The sequence below is a fragment of the Stegostoma tigrinum genome, chromosome 11, assembly GCF_030684315.1.
Source record: "Stegostoma tigrinum isolate sSteTig4 chromosome 11, sSteTig4.hap1, whole genome shotgun sequence".
NCBI classification, from domain to species: domain Eukaryota; kingdom Metazoa; phylum Chordata; class Chondrichthyes; order Orectolobiformes; family Stegostomatidae; genus Stegostoma; species Stegostoma tigrinum.
Window position 1 is genome coordinate 28,230,784 of NC_081364.1, and position 23,411 is coordinate 28,254,194.

A 23,411-nucleotide genomic window follows, 5' to 3' on the forward strand; every position below is an offset into this window, starting at 1 on the left:
TGGCTGGCAGAGTGCATAATTAGATACATCTTTTAAGGTGAGAAAGCATTAAATTTGGTGGTCAGAGGGATGTGGAGAATCCATACAAGAAACACAAAGTTAAAATGTATAGCAAGAAATTAGAAATAAAATGATATGTTGATCTTCATTGTAAAGGGTCTAGAGTGCAAGAGCAAGGAAACTTTAGTGCAACTGTATAGGACTTTGATAAGGTAACTCATGGAGGACTTTGTACAAATTTTACCTCCATACTCAAGGAGAGATATAATTGCCCAAGATCTGATCGATTTCTAAAATGAAAGCGTTATCCTGAAGCAACCTAAGTAGAAGGCCCAAAAATTCATACGGCTAGATAACTGGTGGTGCAGTACAGACTGGACATGCGTGCCCGGACATGGCAGACACAGTGGACATCATGGGAAATGCTTGGGAAATTCAAATTTCCTGCAGGCAATTCAGCCGCATCTGGAACTCTCCATCCAAAACCTCTAAAGTCAGACAATGGTTGCATCGTTGCTGTTAGGCTAGCTTCCTATTCTAGAATTTTACTGAATCCAAACCTCACCATGGGTATGGTGCAATCCAAACCTCAGCAAGGGTATGCTGCAATCCAAACCTCAATGTGCTTAAAACATCAGGGGTTCTGGATTACAATCCACGGACTACAATTAGATATCACCGTGCACCCCACCCTGGTAATTAATGCTTCTGAATAACGAGTAAGCTGGCCACCCATTCACCACATGCCACCCTCACTACACTTCCCTGACCCCTTACAATCACTGGCCTGAAACCCATCAGCCCTCACAATATTCAACTCTATCCTGATCTACTGGAATTTTATACAATGGAGAGCTTTGGATACTCAATCATTTAGCATGCAAGCTAAAATTGAAAGATTTTAAGGGATTCAGGGAGGAAAGCAAAAGCAAGGTTGAAGAACAGTTCTGATCTTGATTAAAGATGCAGCAGGCTTGAGAAGTCAAGAGGCCTACTTGTGTCCCCATTTCATATATTTTGAAATATCTGTGAACTATGCCTTCATATTGGTTTTTCCAACAAATGTAGACGTACACTTTGAGCATTAGTGGAGATCTGCATTGTTGCCAAGTGAGTATCTTTGTTCTGTTGGTTTAATGATTGAGGAATACTGACTTGCAATGGCATTGTTTGTTGCATTGAATGTGGGAGACCACTGGATTGCACTTGCATTTGTTGCTCGGTGAAGGTACCAGTTTCTGGAACAGTTTCAGCCAGTGGAGATGGCAAAACTAAATGCTGCATTGGCACAAGTGATATCTGATGCCTTTGTGGTGGAGTTCCTATTTCAATCGAACAGTAAACTGAAACTTGTGGAATGCCCACCTGCAAATAAGTTTCATTTTTAATTAGTCGATGCATTTCAACAATGATATACATTCTGAGATTGACATATTTTGTTAAATAAAAACATTACAAAATCCCAGAAAAAAAATTTAGAATTTAGCTGATTCTTAACCTAGTAACCTCAGTGTATATAAAGCATCACTAGAAATAAACATGCCTATCCAGCCAAATTTTGTCATTTTATATAACGTAGCCTTTAAAATCAAAAGGAGGTCTGGTTTCATATTGTTTCATATTTCTGGATAGCCTTACTGATTTTTGAAATAATGTCTCACCTTGAATATTCAAAACCACCTCTTAAGACCACCGTACCAGTTGCCTTAAGTTCTTCAAATCTTTGTTGTATGCAAAATCATCACGCATTTATCATGCCTCAACAAAGTAATGGTTAACCACCTACTTGCGCAGACAATCATGTGTTACTCCAATAATGCTGTTAGGTTCCAGGATTTTGACTGGGTAATAAATGAATAAATGATGGATTATTTCCATGTCAGGACTGTGTGTACCGGAAAGGAACTTGGAGGTGATGTTGCAGTGCAATTGTCTCCCTTTTTCTTGTCACAGAGTTTGCTGGTTTGGGAAATGTTACCAGAAGAGACTTGGCAAGTTACTGCAGGCTCTTTTGTCCTGAATGGTGAAGAGGTCTGAGACGTGTGTGTGGCTAAATGCAACACCAATGTAAAGTAACCAAAAGGCGATCATTATTCGCATCTTATCTTCGGAGGAAAGGTTTTGTCGAGTGTAAGCACAGTGCAGCTCCTGACCTTCTGTCAGGCATAGTATTGATATGGTTAGTCAAGTTAAGTTTCTGGTCAATAGACTTCAGATGCAGCTGTCCATGAGAGCGGTCAAATGCAGTTTGTAACCTCATGTCCAGCATATTCTCAATTCCACCATCAAGCTGGGGAATAACTTTGGCTCAATGTAAATTGCCACAAACAGCACCAGGCAAACCTAAACATTAGTTGTCTGCCAGGTGAAGGTACAGCATGGGACCATTTGCATGCCAAACAGCATAACCAGCACACAGTAGAGAGGGCAAGCCTGCAACCAACGGATCAGATTCAAGCTCTGCAGTCCTGAAACACAGAGCGCTGAATTGTGGTGGACAATTAAACAACTCCCTAGAACAGGAGGGTCCATAAATATCCCCATCCTCAAAAGCTGAAGCTGAAACACTGGCAATAATCGTTAGGCAGATATGCAAAATGAATAATCCATCTCTGCCTCCTCCAAAAGGTCCCCAGCACAACAGATGCCTGCTTGGAGCCTATGCAATTCATTCCACATTACATCAAGAAACAGTTAGGGCAGTGAATACTGAAAAGTCCCAACAATATTCCTGCAATAGCATTGTTGACATGATCCAGAATTTGCAGTGCCTCTTGCCAAGCTGTTCTCGTTCAGCTCCATGCCTGCATCTAAATGGCACAATAGGAAATGGACCAAGTACATCACATACACAAAAGCAGGACAAAGCCAACCTGGCCAATTACAGACCATCAGTCTACTCTCAATCATCAGTCAAACTGTGGGAGAAATCATCAACAGTCCTATCTAGCAACTGCTGTTTAGGAATAACCTGTTCACTCATTTTTGGCTCATCCATGGCCACTCAGCTCTTAGCCTCATTACAGCCTTGGTTCGAACGTGGACAGAAGAGTGATGTCTACACGTGAAGTGAAAGTCACAGTGCTTGACATCAAGGTAGCACTTGACTGAACATGGCGTCAAGAAGCCCCAGCAAAACTAAAGCAAATGGGAATCAAAGGCAAGACTGTTTGGCATCATACCTAGAAAAAAAAAAGGAAATGGTTAGAGTTGTTGGAAGTCAGTCATTTCAGCTCCAGGACATCTCTGCAGCAATTCCTCAAGGTAGTGTCTGAGGTCCAACCATCTTCAGCTCATCTCCACAAGGTCAGAAGTGCCAATGTACTCTGATCACTGGACAATGTTCAGCATCACTTGCAACTCCTCAGATACTGAAACAATCTATTTCCAAAAGGAGAAAGCCCTGGAAAATATCCAGGCTTGAGCAGAGGTAGAAATTAATATTTACACCAATCAAGTGCCAAAAATAACAACTCCTGACACTGTGAAGCCGGTCCACCATCTGCAAATCAAGTCAGAAGTGCAATGGAATCCGCTCTATTTGCTTGGATGAGTACAGCGACAATTGCAAAACTTGACACCATCCAGGACACATCAGTTTGCTTGATTTTTACTATGTCCACAAGCATCAACTCCTCTCATCACCATTGCACAGCAGGAAGAGTGTGCACCATAAGATGCACTGCAGAAATTCACCAAGGCTTGTTAGACAGCACCCTTCAAACCTATAACCACTGCTATCTAGAAGGACAAGGGTTGCAGAAATATGGGAACACTACTACCTGCAAGCTCCCCTCCAAGCCATTTCTCACCTTGACTTGGAAATTTATCATGGTTTCTTTAGTCTGACACTGGTTCAAAGTTCTGGAACTCCCTCTCGAACAGCATTATGGGTGTACCTACATCAAATGAACTGCAGTGGTTCAAAATGCAGCTCCCTATTACCTACTCAAATCAAAATTAGTGATGGGCATTAAATGTTGGCCAGATAGCAAACATGTCATTCTGAGGATGTTTAGAAAATGGAACAGACATTCTAACCCCCTCTCTGGAATTCTGCTCTTTTGTTTATGCTTGCACTAAAGCTATGCCGATGGTCTGGAACCAAGGCGACCCGACAGAATCCAAACTGAATATCAACGGAGCAGTTTATTATTAATATTAAGCAATGCCCTTTACAGCACACTCAACCAGGTCTTTCATCACTTTACTGATGAATGAGAATATGCTGATGGAGTCATAACTAACATGATTGAATTTGTCCTGCATTTCTTGAACAGGATGCATTTGAGTAATCTACCTCAGTATCAGGTAAATCTAGTATTGCAGCTGTACTGAACCAGTCTTGGCGAGAGGTGCAAATTCCAAAATACTGCTCATAAGCACTTTGGCTGGAATAACGTCAGGTAAAGAAGCCTTTGCTATATTCAGCACATAACCAATTTTTAACGTCATGTAAGTAAATCAAATTGGATCAAGATGAGTTTCTAGAATGGTGGAGATTTCAGAAGCAGGTTGAAATCTATCATTCCTATGTCACTTCTGGCTAAAGATAGTTGTGAATGCCTCAGGATGGTTTCTTGCACTGGTATGAAAATTCAAAAACAGTCTTTGCCATGGAAAACTTGGTTAATTGCCATTCACATTGCCTTGGATGGAATCATCGAGGTCATTCTGCTGTGTTGCACATTGCGCCTTTGTGACACTTTGCCTTTCTCCCTATGCCCTGTTTAACATTTATTCCCAACTAACATAACAAAAAGATTACCCATAAGTTATCTGATTGCTGTTTGTGGAACACTTCGACAAATCTTCCCAGCATTTACAAACATGCAGCCTGTTCCTGCAATACCTTTGATCAAATCCTGAATAAAGACTGAACAGCAACGGCCTCATTATTTCTCCTCACATCAGTAGCAAGTGGACTTTGTGAAGAACCACTATCATAAATAGCAACTTTTTTTTATTTAAAAGCAGATTCAGAAACAATCCATTGTCAATGTGAAATGCTTTCCAGCAGTACAATTTCTTCAAAAACATATTTATTCTGAAATAACCACAAACTGAGGGGTGGTAAAGTAAACTTCCGTGGATGCTGCTGAGCAGTTGAGTTAAACACATTTTCAACTACTTTTAATCTTCAACCCTATATTTAAAAAAATGCAAATTCTAGACATAGCACTGTGAGTTGTTATAAATGCAAACAAATTCTCTCAAATAAGCAGTAACAATGGAATTTCGCAATTGGTTCGCAACAAACAACTGCACCTCCCAGTCACGAACCATTTAAACGCCCCCTCCCATTCCTCAGACGACATGTCCATCATGGGCCTCCGGCAGTGCCACAATGATGCCACCTGAAGGTTGCAAGAACAGCAACTCATATTCCGCTTGGGAACCCTGCAGTCCAATGGTATCAATGTGGACTTCACAAGCTTCAAAATCTCCCCTTCTCCCACTGCATCCCAAAACCAGACCAGCCTGTCTCCGCTTCCCTAAGCTGTTCTTCCTCTCACCATCCCTTCCTCCCAACTCAAGCCGCTCCTCCAATTCCCACCTACCACTTCATCCTGCCTCCTTAACCTGTCCGTCTTCCCTGGACTGACCTATCCCCTCCCTACCTCCTCGCCTATACTCTCCTCTCTACCTATCTTCTTTTCTCTCCATCTTCGGTCCGCCTCCCCCTCTCTCCCTATTTATTCCAGTTCCCTCTCCCCATCCCCCTCTCTGATGAAGGGTCTAGGCCCGAAACGTCAGCTTTTGTGCTCCTGAGACGCTGCTTGGCCTGCTGTGTTCATCCAGCTCCACACTTTGTTATCTTGGACTCTCCAGCATCTGCAGTTCCCATTATCACAGTAACAATGGAGTGTTTCTTGTAACTTTTTTTTACTGGAGCTACATGTTACATAGTATCAGAAAAATGACTGATACAATCTTTAAAAAATCTAGATGTTAACAAAAAAAACTGTCAAAAGGGAAACTGAGCTTCAACAAAAGTTTAGTTCTCACCATCAAATCACTTGGCAAGTTACACTACTAATTCTTAGAATTCTCCAACATATGCCATATCAAAGTTGCAGTACAGAACGTGTTTCAACAATCAAAGGATTGACATATTACAGTGCAAGTTTTCTTGATACAATTTGAAACTCCATTTCCGATATATGCTCAGCTTTATACTTCAAGAAAAACTGAGAATTAGGATTCAGATATATTGTTATTTATCTAAAAGAATACCAAGTTCGGATAACATTTTTGAACTCATTCAAGTAGAGGTTAATTCTATTTCTACTTTTGAACAGAATGCTTATATGCTGACGTAACTGCATGGGGATCAAAAGGTACGGAAAACCTACTCTTGCACAAAAAAATTCCAGGAACTTATGATTTTAAATACTTTAATCTTTGGTGAATTACTGTGTTTCTGAAATTGTAAAACCAGTGATAGTAACCTGGAACAATCCTTCTGTTTTTATACCTAATGCTGAATGAACCCTTCTTGATGAAGAACAGCAAAATCGGGGATAGGTGAAAATTTTCTTGCTTTACGCATCAGTTCATCCTGAAGTAGTCGTCTGGTGGTGCAGTGGTAGCTTCTGTACCCCTGAACCATGAGACCTGGGTTCAAATCTCACTTGCTCCAGGCGTGTGTAATAACATCTCTGATCTGGTTGATTAGGAAATAAGTTATAAAAAAAAAATTTGTTCAACTTGTTTCTACTCTTAAACTAAGGGGCCTGGATTCAAGTCCCAACTGCTTCAAAGGTGTGTAGCAACATCTCTGAATGGGTTTATTGGAAAATAGATTGATTTTTTAAAAAAACTCACTTTGATTATGGGTCTTGTTGAACAGTGGCGCCTTTCCCTTTCTCCGAGTCAGGAAACCAGAGTTCAAGTCCCACTTACTCCAGACATGTATAGTTATATCTTATAACAAGTTGATAACAAGTTAAAATATGCATGTTTTATGTGTTTGTTCACTTTGATTAAGGGCTCTTGTTGTGCACTGGTAGTGTCCGTACTCTGAGCCAAGAGGCCAGAGTTCAAGTTCCATTTGCTACAGAGGTGTGTGATAACATCTCTGAACAGGTTAAATTGAAAATACCTTGCTCACCTTGTCTGCAACTGGATCAAAGTAGTTGCCCTGTACATCCCATTTCTCAAAGCAACTAATTTTTGTTACCCCACAGGGTAGCATTAAAGATTTGCTGATAGTTTCATGGCTACTGGAAACTGGGTGCACGTTGTCTACAATTATTTAATTTAGGATAATCTTTGAAAATGCATCCTGACAGTGGCCTGGATACTGCATCTGAAGCCACATCTCTGTTGTGCAAGATAGCTCTTATCAAAGAGCATTTTATCAAGAAGTCAGAATATCCTAATGCATATTACAGACACCGATATACTTTTCAAGTACAGTTACCATTGTAACCTTAAGTATACAGCAGACAATTTGTACGTAGCAGACTCTCAAACAGCAATATGATAATGGCTATTTAATTTGTTTATGAGATTTTGATTGAGCAATAAATATTGGGCAGGATACCGCAGACAAATCATCTACTTCTTTTGAAGAGTAGCATGGGATCTTTTACACGCACCTCAGAGCGCCTCAGTTTGATGGCTCATCCAAAAAACAAACCATAAGGCAGTGTAGCATTCTCTTTGTACTGCACTAGAATGCTTAGATTATTGTGTTCAATTCTGTAGACCAGGACTTAAAAATCTTTTAGTTTACTGCACAGAACGAAGCCACTTAACCCATCATGTTTGTGCCAGCCACATAATGAGCCACCCTGCTTAATCACTGTGTATCACTTAGTCCATTCCTCCTCAGGTTATACCACTCAAGATGCACACCCATACACTTAGGTGAATTTTCTGTCTCTACCAATACCTTACTATCTACTTTGAGTTAGTGAATTCCAGATCCCATCAAAATACCCTCAGAATGAAACACTATTCCTCATCCACCCCTGTAATCTTACCAATAAACATTTGGGATCTATACTGCTCTCTGTTAAGTAGTAAATAAGCCTTTCCAGGTCACTAAGATCCCCTTAACTTTCTACTTCTCAATCATATCGTCTTTCGATCTTTTGTATTCCAAAAGGAAACAACTCTATCCAATCAAACATTTCCTCAGAGCTACATTTTGTAGTCCCGCCAACAACTTAATAAATCTCCTCTGTACACTCGCTAATTCAATTACACCCTTTCAATTAGGGGACCAGAGCTGCATATTGTACTGAAGTATTGAACTAGCAATTTATAAAGTTCCAGAACAAATCTCCTTGATCTGGTATTCTACACCTAAGCTAATAAAGGACAGAATGCTACTGGCCTTATTAGCCATCTATTTAATCTGTCCTGCTACAATCAGTGACCTACAAACATTCACTCCAAGGTTCCTCACTTGCTCTACATCTCACAATACTTTCCCATTAATTGTGCTTTCCTTTGCCTTGTTTTGACATTTCCAAATGTAGCAGCTCACCTGACTGGGTTGAATTGCATTTACCATTTTTCTGCCCACTTGACCAGTCTATCAACATCTTTCATTAGTCTATCAATTAAGTGGTCTGCAAACTACTTGAACATATTCTCTACATTTATGTCTGAATTGTCAAAAATATATTAAGAAAATCAAAAGACCTCATACTAAGCCCTGTGGAACTCTACTGGAAACAGCTTTCCAGTTGCAAAAACATCCATAACCAAATGGCCTCTGTTTTCTGCCACTGATTCAATTCTGTACGCAGCCTAGTACACGCCCTTGGATCCTATGGGTTTATTTTTTTTAAAATTAGCTTTCCATGTGGGAATTCTGTCAAGTGCCTAACTAAAATGAATGTGGACCATATTAACTGCATTATCTTTAAACATCAACTATCTTTCAAAACTTAATCAAGTTCGTAGATACAATCTGAATAAATCCCTATTGATCATCCTTGATTAATCTGTGGCTTTTGAAATTACAGTTTATCCTATATTGTAAAATTGATTCCAAAGATGCATCCACTAAAGTTAGACTGGCCAGACAGTGATTATTTGATCTATTTATTCCTTTTAAAGGAAGGTACAACATTAGCAGTTACATCATCATCCAATCCTCCAGCACCACTCACTTATTCAGTGAGGATTGAAAAAAAATGATGGCCAGGACACTCCGCTAATTTGAGGATTTAATTTACAAACCTGGCCCTGGTGATTTATCCAATTTCCATGATAATAATGCCATTAATACTTCTGACAATATTTATCACATCCATTATTTTATATTCCCTCATCTTAACCACAATATCTGCACTATCTTCTTCTTTTGTGTTGATGCTAAGTATTCACTAATAACTATAAAAAAAATTCTTCTTCTAAGCATAGCTTATGTTCTTGGTCTTTCTTAGCCTTACTCTCTCTTCTTGCTCTCATGTATCGACAAAACATCCGAGGTTCACCTTAATTTTGTTTGTCAATATTCTTTCATTCCACTTCATTAATTTTCTAATTTCCTTCTGATTTCATCCCTTCATTTTCTATACTCCTTCAGCTGTCTTTAGAATTGAGTTCCCTGCATCGGACATGAACTTTCCTTTTCCACCTTATGTTACCATGTAAAATCCATGACATTCAAAGGCTCTAGATTTGGCCTCCCCAACCTTTTCCTTTGTGGGAACGAGGTTACTCAGAATCTCGACTGTCCTGTTTAAATATCTTGTTGCTGTTTTGACATCAATTTACACTCAAGTAGCAGTTTCCAATCCAGTTTAGCTAAATCACTCTTCAGCTTAGTAAGATTTGGCTTTTTACTAATGCAAAACTCTAACTCCTGTTCCATCCTTGGCATTTTTCATTACTATATTAAAAACTAACTGAATTATAATCACCAACACAAAACTGCTCTCTCATTGCCAATCCTTCCATCTGCCCAGCTTTATGTCCTAAAACTAAGCCCAGAAATGCTAAGATACCTTTTGTACTTAGTGAATTAAGAAATTCACTAATCATTGAGATTAGTTCTTCAGGATTGTCTTGACTTACACTCACTTTGCTCTTTCAGAATGATTTTCAATAAATTGAAAGCAGATTTTCTCAAATTGGTACAGTGATAAACAGGTGATTTGTTTTGATTACAAAAAAGAAAGTTACAATTTTAAAACTCCACATTCACTATTCATCCCCATGGCAATGATTTTCTATACTATTAGCTGTATTTTAATTGCAACTTTAAATTGGCACAGCTAACCTTAAGAATGTAATCTAGACAGCCACTTTTTAATTACATTTCTTGACCAATATAATGGTGTTTCTTAAAAAAAAATCAACAAAATTTCCACCTTAAGTAATGTCATTGAACATAATATCAATGGATTTCCAGTTAAATTAGGTTCTGTCTTAAGGCACCTTTGGTTAGTTTTCAAAATCTTTGAGTCGCAAATGTAAAGGAAAGGGCACTCTTGAATTCAAAAATTGGATTAGGCATGCTTACAGGTGAGCTGATCCTTCCATTATTCTCAATTTTTACAAGTAGTCAGAAATCTTTCTCTCCACTAGTAAACAAGACTGGGGAAATATAAGGAAGCAGGTGAGAATAATACAATTTTACTTAAGATACAAGTAATGGTCAATGACCAGGTTACTGGCTTTTTATGGTCTATAAACAATAATTCTTAAAAAATACTGCCCATATTAAGATAAGAAATGTACCGGTAATAGCTTCAATTCAGCAGAATGATGGGCTATCTGTGCTGACATCAGAGGCTGTTGCACCTGATACTGTGTCGGTGGCAGAGTTGCAGGCTGGACAAGAGGCTGTACTGTCAACACCTGTTTCTGAAACAAGAAGAATTCTCAGCATAGTCTAAAAAAATTCTGAACCTGCTCACGTGGTTTGCTTTCCTTACATTACCCAAATGTATGTATAATTCCCATCAAAATTTCAAGTAAGATGGTCTTATCACAAATTGCTGAAGCCAGTACACATTTTTCTATCAAAACTTATTTTATCTGTCATCCACTGGCAATACAAATCATGTAAAATTAGTTCCTTGAAAGACACCTTTGTTTCCTTTTACACAGGTGTTGTATATGAAACAGTACCAAGTGTAAAAAAAGTAGAGATTTCAATAGTAATGTCCACCATATTTAGTTCAATTAGAGTTTAGATTAAGATTTTGCCATTGCATGAAAATTAAAGCATTATGGTTTCCATGTGCAATTACAATGTAATTGAAAATAGTGAAGTGGAGTAAAAAGACTCCAATTATGAGAAATCAGAACATATGCATCGCATAACAAACTAGAAAGATTCACAAACTGTACAGTAATACAGGTCATTCTATTAGGAACCCTAATTTAATAATGAATTTGCTTAATGGTTGGTTGGTGCTCACCTGTTGAGGTTGTCCTATCTGCATTGCAGCAAGTGTTGCTGCTGGTTTCTGGTAATGTTGCTGGGTCGCAAATTGATGAGGTTGTATTGGTAAAACAACAGATGGGGCATGCATCATTGGGCTGGGCTATTAAAAAAGCACAATTACAATATTTTCTTATTTTTGTGATTAGCTTGAGTATTTTTAACTCCATTTGCTACGTGGTGTTATTGATCAAAGTGGAGTGAGTTGAAGTGTCTGATATGTAAAACCACAACACACCATAGCAGAAAGATCATATCTATATTTCTACAGTTAGTGAATTCAGGCTGGTAAGCGAAATTGAAATTTACACTACGGCATTATTAGGCATTTCAGGACCAATTACAACTATATGTTAACTAGTCATTACAGATTTTTTTTAAAATCTTGGCATAAGGTGGAAAATTTAACTACCTCTTCAAAGTATTAAAACCTGGTTTGACAAAAAGTTTTAGGATCATATGGTGCAAACTGTAAATTCAAGATGAAAAGTGAGTGGCAGTGGATCAGATGATTTTAATATATCCCTTGTGATTTTCCATTGACACTAGATGCTGATAGTTTAACGTTAAGCAACTAATGTTTTTAACAGCTTCATGTATAGCTGTTGATGTATCAGCGTTTCAAAAAAAAATCGCTGCCTGAAACTACAGAAGAGGATGACCTTTGGTTTTTGAGCCTGAGCAGGAAAATGTTTGATTTTGAGACTTACAAAACTTCTAAATCTTAATCTGTTATTTTTCTTTTTTGTATGTCTGTAATAGTGAGGTGACGGGCATTCTACTGTATGATGTTTACTCTGCGATCTGTTGCTTGATTGACTTTTAACATTTTTTTTATCCCACAGTGTTTTTGAGCAGTAAGACTAACGCTGCATTTTTGAGCCAAATGTGTTGTTCCTTTTTAGGTAATTTTGGGCGTAGAGATTGTCAAAGGAATAGCTGAAATGGCTTTTAGTATAGTTTATGCTCTTTCCAGAAGACATGGAAGATCAGGGAGAATTTGAAAGTTCCTGGAGACAATGTTTGGAGGAGGTGCATTTGGAGCATGAGGGCATTAGGCATGTACTTAAGAGGAAATCAGGAGGTCAAAAAGGGAAAATGAGGCAGCTTCGGCAATTCGAGCCAAGGAGAATCCAAAGAGATTTTATAATTACATTAGGTGCAAAACAGTAAAAAGGGAGAGAATATGGTCCCTTGAAGATCAATGTGGCTATGAGTGCATTAAACCACAGGAGATGGGGGAGATACTAAATGAATATTTTGCATCATATTAGACATGATGTTGGACATCTTTAAAATGCACAAAGGTAAATGAATCCCTGGGAGCTGGTCCGGTGTTTCCAGAGAACTTTGTGGGAAGCTATGGAAGACATTCCTGGGCCCTTCCCTGACATTTGTATTGTCGACAGCTCTGGGTGAGTTGCTGAAAGACTGGAGGTAGGCTAATTTGGTGCCATTATTGAAGAAAGGTGGGAAGGAAAAGTCAGGAAACCAGCGAGACTTATGTCAGCTGTGGGATTCTGAGAGACAGAATTTACATGTAATTAGAAAGGCAAGGACTGATCAGGGGTAGACAAAATGGCTATGAGTGAGGGAAACCATGCCTCACTAACTTGATTGAGGTTTTGAAGAGGTGATTAAAAAATGGTCCAAAGAAAGCAGAGCTGTGGACATTGTCTATTTGGACTTCAAGGTGTTCGACAAGGTTCCACAGGGTAGACTGGTTAGCTAGGTTAGGTCAGGTGGAATCCAGGGGGAGCTAGCCAAAGGGATACAAAATTGGAAAAAAAAACTATAAGAACTGCGGATGCTGTAAATCAGGGATAAAAACAAAGTTGCTGCAAAAGCTCAGCAGTCTGGCAGCATCTGTAGACGAGAAAACAGAGTTAACGTTTCGGGTCCAGTGACCCTTCCTCAGAACTGGCAAACGATGATTAAGCTTCCTGAACACAATTTTTTAAAAAATGTCAAGGACAGACAAACATAAGAATTGTAAGAAACAACTTAAACTTAACAGATTATTTGGGATAAGGGGAACAAATAGAGCATCCAGTAGAATGAGTTATCTAAACAAGGACCAACATGTGGATGTCAATTTGCCATTAGATTTTAATAACAAATTCTTTCCAACCCTTTTCCCAACTATTTCTTGCATTCTTTATCATTTCTTTGATTGAGTAACAATCAAAATTAAAATGAAAACTAAACATTAAGGCAACCGAAGCCATCAACTTTGTTACAAGTTGAGATGCAAGTTATAGACTACATTTTTAAAAAAATTCTCCTTTGCCATATCATTATCAACCCAGCCTCAGTTTACCCATTACCAAACACACAAAGGTTTCTCATGGCATTCAATAATTTCAACTGTAGTTTCATAATATACAAACTGCAACTTGCAAAGCCAGATTCTAGTTAGAGGTTCAGAGAAAAATTCTTACCTTTAACAGCATATGAAAGAGACCAGAAAAGAGCATTTTTAAAAAAAAATAAACTTGACTACACTGCCTTCAAACCCTAAAAGTTGCCCAAAAAACCCCAGTAAACCACAATTTATAAGTCAAGACAATAGGGTTCAATACCTCAAACTGAGTTCTCAAGCTATTTGCTACAAATATGGCCAGCTCAGTCACAGAACAGCAAGGTCTGTGAAGCTTCTCTTCCTACTTTCCCTCCATAATTTCATCTCAAAGACTTAGTGAATTTTGAAACTTAACAGTGAACACTTTTTATATTGTGCAGCTTTGGGCTCCTTATCTGAAGGATGTTCTGACCATAGTAGGAGCACAAAAAATGCAGACCAGACTGATTCCTGGGACAGTCGGGCCGACATAGAAGGGGCAACTGAATCAGTTAAGACTGTATTCGAGTGAGCAAGTACATGCGCACGCCTGTCTCTCTAACAGACTCAAATAAAATTTTAATAGGATTACAGACAGTAGATGCAGGGAATCCAGAACCAGGGCCACAGGAGAAGGATAGGACAGAGATGAGGAAAGATTTCTTCATCCGGAGAATGGTGTGTCTGTGGTGTGCTGTCACAGAAAGCCACTGAGGTCAAAACACTAAATGTCTTCAAGAAGATAGATACATTTATTGGAGCGAAAAGGATCAAAGGATATTGTGAGAAAGCAGGAAGAGAGAGTACATGGAGTTAAATGATCAGCCACGATTACAGAATAAGCAGGCTTGAAAGACTGAATGGCCTACTCTTACTTCTATATGCTACAGTTCTATGATTAATGTGATTATTAAGAACTTGATAATGAACCTATCTGTAATAAAGACATTAAAGATGACAATTTACAGGCAGTAAATGTGGCTTCTTTGATAATGTGCACGCAACAGCTGATAATACATACCGTTTGTACATTGGTTTTATTCTGGCTCAATCAAGCTTTGGGATAAATTTTAAGTATGTTACTTATCTTTATTGCTGTTGGCCTGGTTATTCAACTTTTATTTGGCAGTCACTTATATGAAAAAAGATTTCATTTTACAATAAAGCAGTCAACAAACATTGAAGTAGCACAATAAAATTATAAAAAAAGCTTACTGTAGATGTGTGTTGGTATTGAGCCAATAGCTGCTGTGAACTAATGGAAGGTGCCGGAATCTCACTCTGAGGTGGACTGAAGATCTGCTGTACTCTAGGAGGCATTGATTCATGAACGGATGGGTACAGAACACTCTGTTGGCTTCCTTGTGAGTCAGAGTAAAGTGTTGACCCTTGTCCACTGTCACAAGTGCTGTCAGCTTTAAAAAAAATGTCAATGAATAGCAATATTTATTTACAGATTCACAGAACACATTTGTAAAGACAAACAGTACAATAAATCGAGGTCAGTTTGTTCAATCCAAGTGAGAGGTGAGAGTATTTTTATGCATTAAAATATTAATATAAATGTTCAGAACAAACACTATCTTCCATCTGTTTACAAACTCTCATTTTTGTGTGGTCAGAATCAGCACTTGCTGACAAATGACACAGGTCATGACAGTCCACTTGACTTCTAAATGAAAACTTGAAGATCATGCACCTTATTATGCTCGGGCATAGGTTGAGCCAAATAAACCGGAGGAGAAATATACCCATGCCAAATTTGGCGGAGCAATGTTGGTTTAAGTAGAAAGGTTTTAAAACAGTTACTTCAATTAAATATAATATATCATTGTGATATTAACACAAGAATATGGAGGAGATCACTGACAACATCCAAAAGGTTTTTGGTAAAATGATACACAACTTTGTGAACAAAGTTAGTGCTTATGGATGAAAGCGGCTGTAGTAACATACAGACTAAACTGGTTGAGTGAGATGAATGGTGGTTTCTCAGGTTGGAGAAAAGCTTAAAATGAAGCTCCTCAGGGATCAATTGGTAGGAACCTATCTTCCGTATGCACATTAAAAACCTAGACCCTTCGCGCAAAGGGCACAACTTTAAAATATGCAGATGATAGAAAACCTGGAAATATTCTAAGTCATGAAGAGAATAGCACAAATCTTTAAAGGACAAACAGTTTGGTGGAATAAGCAAACTTAATGCAGGAGAGAGACTTATTTTGGTAGGAAGTCAATATACAATTCTAATGAGAATGCAGCAACAGATGGTGGATATGCCCACAAATCACTGGAGATGACAGGATCATTGTCCCAATTAAGGCTGCGCAGACATCAGAAAGCTCCAAGAACTGTGCCATTAAATGGCTTTCACTTTCCCCTGAAGATCTGTGCAGCAGCAAAATAAAATACAGGGAATACTGGTCAGGATGGTTTAAGTGATGGTCAATAAAGCAAGTGATATCCTGGGCTTCTTCAGCAGAGACACAGACAATAAAAGCAGAAAATTCACATTAAAACTGCAAGGCCCTGGTCAACCTCAAAAAAGAGAGTACTAAATCCTGTTCTGGGCACCATACTTTAGAAAGGACCGGAAGGTGCTGGAAAGATTGAAAGCAGGATGATTCCAAGGATGAAAATCCTCAGTTCTGTAATTAAAAAAAACTAGTGTAATTGGAACTGTTTTCCTTGGAGAAGGCTGGGGTGACTGAAGATTTGATAGTCGTATTTAAAATCATGAAGGCCGTAGGCTGAGTAGATCATGATAGACTATGTTCATTCGTTTTTTAAAAAATGACAATAGGGGTGCAGATTTAAGGCAATTACAAAAGATGCAAAAGCAACATGAGCAAATGCTCTTTCATGCAGTTAGTAATTAGGATTTAGAATGTTCAACCTATCAGTGTCAAAGGCAGGTTTATTGTGAGTTTTAAAAGGGGAATTAAATCATTATATGAAAAAGAGAGTTTTGCTGAACTCTGGGGGAGAAAAAAAAATCAGAAGTGGGACAAAGCAAATTGCTTCTTCAGACAAGTGGAGACACAACTGACCAAACAGTCTCCTCCTTTATTATGCACATTCTATAGTTTTATGAAAAACACAGGTGATTTCTAAGACCACTCTGTGAAACTACTGAAGCCATTTTCAATTTTTTTTCATTATTATAAAATTTAGACATTGCATTTTCACTAAATGCTGCAACCAGCTAGCAATGAAACAATTCAGAAATGGTCAGAGAACTATTTATAAATAGCTTAATTTCTGAATAAACCAGGACCATATAAACCAATGAAGGAGAAAATCAAAAACTGCGATTACATTTCAGATTTCAGTTGTGACTCAAAATCCATTTTTAAACAATTTAATAATAGTGTTTTTCAACTGGCTGAGCATTTCTCTTTTCATAAACTAACACTTATTAAAAACCACAATAACACAAATTAAGTATGTTCAGACAATAAGTGACTTGGATAATGACACCAAAATATAAAAAATATTGCTAAATTGGGAAAGTGGAGATCTGGAGTAAAGGTCAGTGATACAGGGAAAAGAAATAAACACAATGGCTCCATGCAAAAATCAACTGAGCTTATATTACTAAAAGTTGTAAAATAATTGAGTCAATATTGATATTAGTTAAACCATCTCATTTTACATTGGTGAGCTGCAAGAAACAAACAAACAGTCACTGTCAGAACGGTGCATTTAAAAAAAGACTGGACTATCTGCAAAACACGGACCAGTTAGCAGCTAAGACAGAAAGTTTTCAAATACAGGCAAGTATATTTAAAATTCTGCAGGCATTTCAATATCATTTTCTAACTATTATTTGTATTAATATTTTTAAAACTTGCATGACTCACTTGCATGTTACCATAAACATTAATTTCCTCAGGCTCTAAATGTGGATTAATATGGTATTTATAACCATGTCAAAATGAAAAAGATACCTATGGAAAACAATTTTTTGCTGAACGTCCTTTCCTGAATTTGCCATATTAATCCACAAAATTTACAATTCCTTTAATCCATTCTCAGTCCTTTTTGCAATAGAATTTATTATATTAATTGTGCTAATAAATAAAACATCTCAAAGCATTTCACCAAAGCATTATAAAATAACGAGGCAGAGTCAGTTATGGAAATACGAGGTTAGATGAATAAAGAGGGAGGATTTTAAGATCAGAGATAATGGGAACGGCAGATGCTGGAGAATCCGAGATAACAAGAGCTGGATGAACACAGCAGGGCAAGCAGCATCTTAGGAGCACAAAAGCTGACGTTTCAGGCCTAGACCCTTCACCAGAAAAGGGGGATGGGGAGAGGATTCTGAAATAAATAGGCAGAGAGGGGGAGGCGGACCGAAGATGGATAGAGGAGAAGATAGGCGGAGAAGAGAGTTTGTGTGGGGAGGTAGAGAGGGAATAAATCAGTCCGGAGAGGACAGACAGGTCAAGGGGGTGGGAGGTGGTGGGTAGGTAGGAAATGGAGGTGCGGCTTGAGGTGAGAGGAGGGGATAGGTGAGGGGAAGAATAGATTAGGCAGGCGGAGATGAGCTGGGCTGGTTTTGGGATGCAGTGACGGTGTGGCGGCGGTGGGGGGAGATTTTAAGAAGTGTCTTATTGAAGCAATTATATAGTGTAGACAATTTAAGGTGCTGTCACCAATGGTGAACTGAATAAAATGCAGAATCTTCAAAATCGTAAATTAGGAAATCACAGATATTTTTAAAACACTGCAAGGCTGCAGAAGAATGCAGAAATAAAAGAAAGCATGGAGGAAGAGAATTCAGGGCACTAGTAGGACATAACCTTCAAAATCAATCAATAACATTCAAATTCTATGGAAAGAACATACAAAGTGCTTTCTCAAATCAACCAGGAATCAAATAGGCTATTTGGAACAATATATTGCAGAATGGAGAACAAAGTCATACTATTTCGTGGTGGCAGCTTGTAGCAATATATTGAAATTTGTTTTTAAAAAAGACATCTGATCATTATTCAGATTAACCTAACAACTCTCTCAGAATGTACATTACTGCCTTCTGATTTCAATTTCTTTGGAGGTGATCAATCATGGACCTCAATTGCTAGATGCCAGCAAATTACTTCTATTAAAAATGACTAATGTAATTAATTTCATATCACACAGGACTTTTACATGTTTCTATTGATTTTTGCCTTTTAAAATACAAACTACTAAACTTACACATAACAGATGTGACACTAATGAGCAGACTCTGATGTACGTGCTGATCAACTTCAGGTTCTTCGAGTTCTGAGGGAAATTGCAAGCCTGACTGGGGTGTACCTTCCATTTGATGAAAACAGTCCCTCTGACTTTCCAATTCCGTCGTCTCTCTTTGGGCATTTATCACAATTACTTGCTGACATCTCTCCCTTCTCCACTTAATTAAGGCTACTCTGTCTCGTATTGACTTGGCAACAGTCTTGGCATCACATTCTTGAAAGAAACCAGAATCAATCTGCAAGTAAAACATCAACACTGAATAAATGTTATAATATACAAAAGGTATCCATTCTCATTACACAAAGACTGATGGAAAATATTAATCAAACAATTCAAAGATGCTTAAAAAATTCAGATTTAGTCAATGATCTCATGCTGTCAAAACAGTATTATACTCAAATTGTAAAAATAACCAGTTTACACCCATTCAATGCACAGGCACTGGCAATGCAGAGTAAGAAGTTTTTTTTTCATTTAACATTTTGATGCAAAGTAAAATAGCAATGACAAATCCTCAGCTTCCTACAGCTCCCACCTTATCCTATCATTCATTTTAATACCACAAAATAGAATAGTCAGCATTACATAAAGCATACAATGACATTTTATATCAAAATTTGATTAAATTGAAAGTGTACAAATTACAACCCTATGATAATTCATTTCCCAAAAAAACTTTCACCTTAATTGTTTCAAAATTTCAATGGAAGATGATAATTAATATTTGAGTTATCATGCTTTACCATGTAAAAAGGCAAAGCATCAGTAAAATTAAAATGATAGTCTGAAAAAACACTAGTTTATCTCATCATAATCTGGCCTTCATTGAAAAGTTGAAACATCAGAATGCAAGACTTCACACAGAGACTTTCGTGACAACCATTTAATGTAGGATTATTCATATTACAGTTTAGTAATTGCAGATGCATTGCTCTGAATGTAAAATGTTGAAATAAGTGAAATGTTTAATGCATATTAAAGGTTGTTTTTAAGTTTGCCTAAGAGGGAGAAGAAGAATGAAAAGATCCAAGTCTGGTGTTTTATTATTTCTACATCCCATGTTTTGTACAGTTTGTCTTTTGAAATGTTCTTTTTTAAGGTGAGAGCCAAGTAAAATGCATGCCTTTACATTTTTGCTTTCCTTAAAAATCCATGGACTGAAATGAGAAAGATTAAACCAGGGATTTACACGTATGGCTGCAAATTTTGAAAGTAAGGAATTTGATACTTATTATGAATTCTGCTTGCATAGGAGAGGGTTCCAGCATACTGGAAACCAAGGGGTTATTTACAAGGTAAGCTGACTGTCATTGATAATTGGTGTCTGGTCCCCAAAGATACTCTATCTGCCAACAAATGATTGGTTTTAAGTCAGCTAAACAGTTTAGGCTGTGAGCACGATCGAGAGAATCTGGATAGACTAGAACAGAAACCGACAGATGTGCAACAGCTAAAAATCACTCAGTTCTCGACAGCAAGCCACTTTAAACCGAAGAAAGCCAATTTATTCTTCCTTTAGCAGATTTTGCAAATTGTGACTCTGAACTGGTTAATTCAGATACAGTCCATTAGTGAAGCAGCCACCTTGTGCTTCTTGTAAGCCTGTGGAAGCATTTGGAAAAAGGAAGGTCGAGGAGAAGCCTTTGGATCAGCAAGTGCCAACCCAAGAGATCTTGTCAACAAAGACTATGGAGCTATTTTCTCAGTTTTCCCTCTGCCTATTTCTTTTCCCCCGTTTATGTTTGTCCATGTGTAAGGAGAAGTTTATGGGTTTTAGAGTTTACTAAACTTAATAAATCTACTAAATTGTTTACTTATAGCTAGAAACTAATGATTTGCAATGAGTAGTGACTTTCATTAAGTGCAGAGGCCTAGCCCATGTTTTGTACCAACCTGGTTTGAAAATCAGATAGTTTGGGGATTTTGTGTATTTCTTTGCCAAGCTTCACCTTTTGTGACAACTCTGGGAATAGCAGAGCTTGATATCCAGTGCATTAAACCAATGAGCTATGACATTTTTGTTTGCAGGAGCTGATGGATGCCATTGTTCCGTGGCGACCACATCTGTAGCAAGGGTTGGTTGCTTGAGGAACTCTGGCTCAGTTGATGAGCTAGAGTCTGAGCACTGGACACTGCTACACAAAGAGGGGAGAGGTACCTGGGTACAATGTTTCAGGAATCAGTCATATCCGTTTTGGTTTTTGGCCAGTGATAGGAGGATCAGTGATAGAGTGAAACAGGTAAGGGAATCCAAAACTTAACTTTGGAGGAGCTAGCATGGAAATAAAGAATGGCAAAGCAGTCACAGGTAAGAATCAGTAGGATCCTCAAAGAGTTGTCTTAATGTAGGATAAATTATAAATCAGGAAATGTTGCAGGTATATAAGAAGAACATGACAATTGTTATGGGGATTTGAATCTGCACGTTATCTGCGCAAATCAGTAAGCAAAGGTGACTTAGATGAAGAACTTTTAGGGTACACCAGAGATCACTTCATAGAGCTGTATGTCACTTAACCTAACCAGAAACAGGCTATTTTATACCTTCTCATGTGTAATGAGGTAGGATTAAGAGGAGACCTTGTACATAAGGATCCCCTTGGGGCAGCAAGTACAAGATCATTGATTTTGAAATTCTGTTTGAGAGACAGCAACATTTTTTTTCTTTATTCATTTACAGGATGAGGGCACCTCTGGCTAGGCAGCAATTATTGTCTACCCGTAACTGCCCAAAGGGCAGTTGAGAGTCAAGCACATTGCTGTAGGTTTGCAGACACATAGGCCAGACCAGGTAAGGGTGGCAGTTTCCTTCCCCGAAGAACATTGCCCCAAACCAGAGTCAAGTTAAATAAGGGCAAATACAGAGGTACGAAGGAAGACCTGGCTCAAGCAATTATGGAAAAAGCTCAGGGGAAAGCCTGGGGATGAGCACTGACAGATACTTAAGCAGATATTTCATAATGCTCAGCAAAAAACTGCGCCAATCAAAAATGAGGACATGATTAAAATGAACAACTGCCTGTGGTTAACAAAACCAGAGTATCAATCAAAAAAATAATACATACAAACTGGCAAAAACTAGTGATAGGTGAAGAAATTGGCATTTCTTTTAGAAACAGATGACTATGAAGCTAATAAAGAAAAAGAAAACTGATTATGAAGGTAAACTGGCAAGAAATATAAGAACAGGTTTAGGAGTAGATTTCTAGCTCGGGTTGTGGGTGTTGAGGTTGGTTGCCTCGCCGAGCTGGTTTGCTGTTCAACAGATGTTTCATTACCGTGCTTGGTAACATCCTCCGTGCAGCCTCTGATGAAGTGCCAGTGTGTTTTCCTGCCTGGTTTCTGAACTCTGGGGTCCATTGCAATGGATTGCCTCACTTCCGGGTTTTCTGCATAGTGGAATCTATATGGGGTCGAGTGGTATGTGGAGTGCCATGCTTCCAGGAATTCTCGTGCTTGTCTCTGCCTAACCTGTCCCACGATCTTGGTGTTGTCCCAGTGGAAGTGGTGGTTCTCCTTGCCCATGTGGATTGAGATGAGTGAGTATTGGTCGTGTCTTCTTGTAGCCAGTTGGTGTTCATGTACTCTTGTTGTTAGCTTCCTTCCTGTTTGTCCAATGTAGTGTTTCTCAGTCTCTGCAGGGAACCGTGTAGATGACATTGGTCCTGTCCATGGCGGGGAGTGGGTCTTTAGTTCAGGTGAGCATTTGTCGTAAGGTTGACATGGGCTTGTGTGCCACTCAGATGCCGTGTGGTCGTAGGAGTCTCGTGGTGAGTTCTGATGTGTTCCTGATGTAGGGAAGTATGATGAGTATGTCAGGGCATGTAGAATCTTTCTGATGCTATTCCTGTAGGCATCTCCTGACCAATCCTTCGGATGTCTACTATCCTTGAACACCTGGAAGAGGTATTCTTCCTCGGCTTGGCTAAGTTCCATGTTTGCTGCAGTGTGTCATTCGCCTTTCAAATACTGCTCGCACGCAGCATCAATTGTGACAACACTACTTGCACGAGAACACGATCGCAGTGAAACCAATCTCCAATGGTTAAAACTACTGGACCTATGCCTGACCACCCACTTCACCTTCAACAGCCAAACATGAGCAAATCAACGGGATACCCATGGGATCACCTCTCTCTGGACTCATAGCAGAAGCCATGATGCAAAGACTAGAAAGGACTGCCCTTCCGCAAATCCAACCTAAACTCTGGATATGCTACGTAGACGACGCTTTTGACATCATTAAACCGAGCAAAAAAGAAGAGACACACAAACTCAAACAACGCCCTCACTGTAATAAAATTCAAAGCGGAGGAGAAGAACAAACAACTCCCATTCCTGGATGTCATGGTAGAGCACAACACAAATGGGGAACTGCAAACAAAAGTACACCAAAAAGCC

At 38.6% G+C, this 23,411-nt stretch overlaps 1 protein-coding gene across 5 annotated transcripts in view; it reads right to left on the bottom strand.

Moving 5' to 3' along the window:
• The window catches only part of wnk2 (WNK lysine deficient protein kinase 2), a 181,715-nt gene that overhangs the window by 87,625 nt on the left and 70,679 nt on the right, over positions 1-23,411 (bottom strand). For 2 of the 5 annotated variants that reach the window (XM_059649865.1, XM_059649863.1), the window contains exons 7-11: positions 18,969-19,245; positions 14,973-15,172; positions 11,394-11,519; positions 10,708-10,833; positions 1,075-1,365 (exon numbers count right to left, since the gene is read on the bottom strand). In XM_059649865.1, the coding sequence (XP_059505848.1) occupies positions 1,075-1,365; positions 10,708-10,833; positions 11,394-11,519; positions 14,973-15,172; positions 18,969-19,245 (1,020 nt within the window). The remainder of the gene's footprint in view (positions 1-1,074; positions 1,366-10,707; positions 10,834-11,393; positions 11,520-14,972; positions 15,173-18,968; positions 19,246-23,411) is intronic. The other 3 variants (XM_059649864.1, XM_048547620.2, XM_048547623.2) reach the window with 3 other exon arrangements.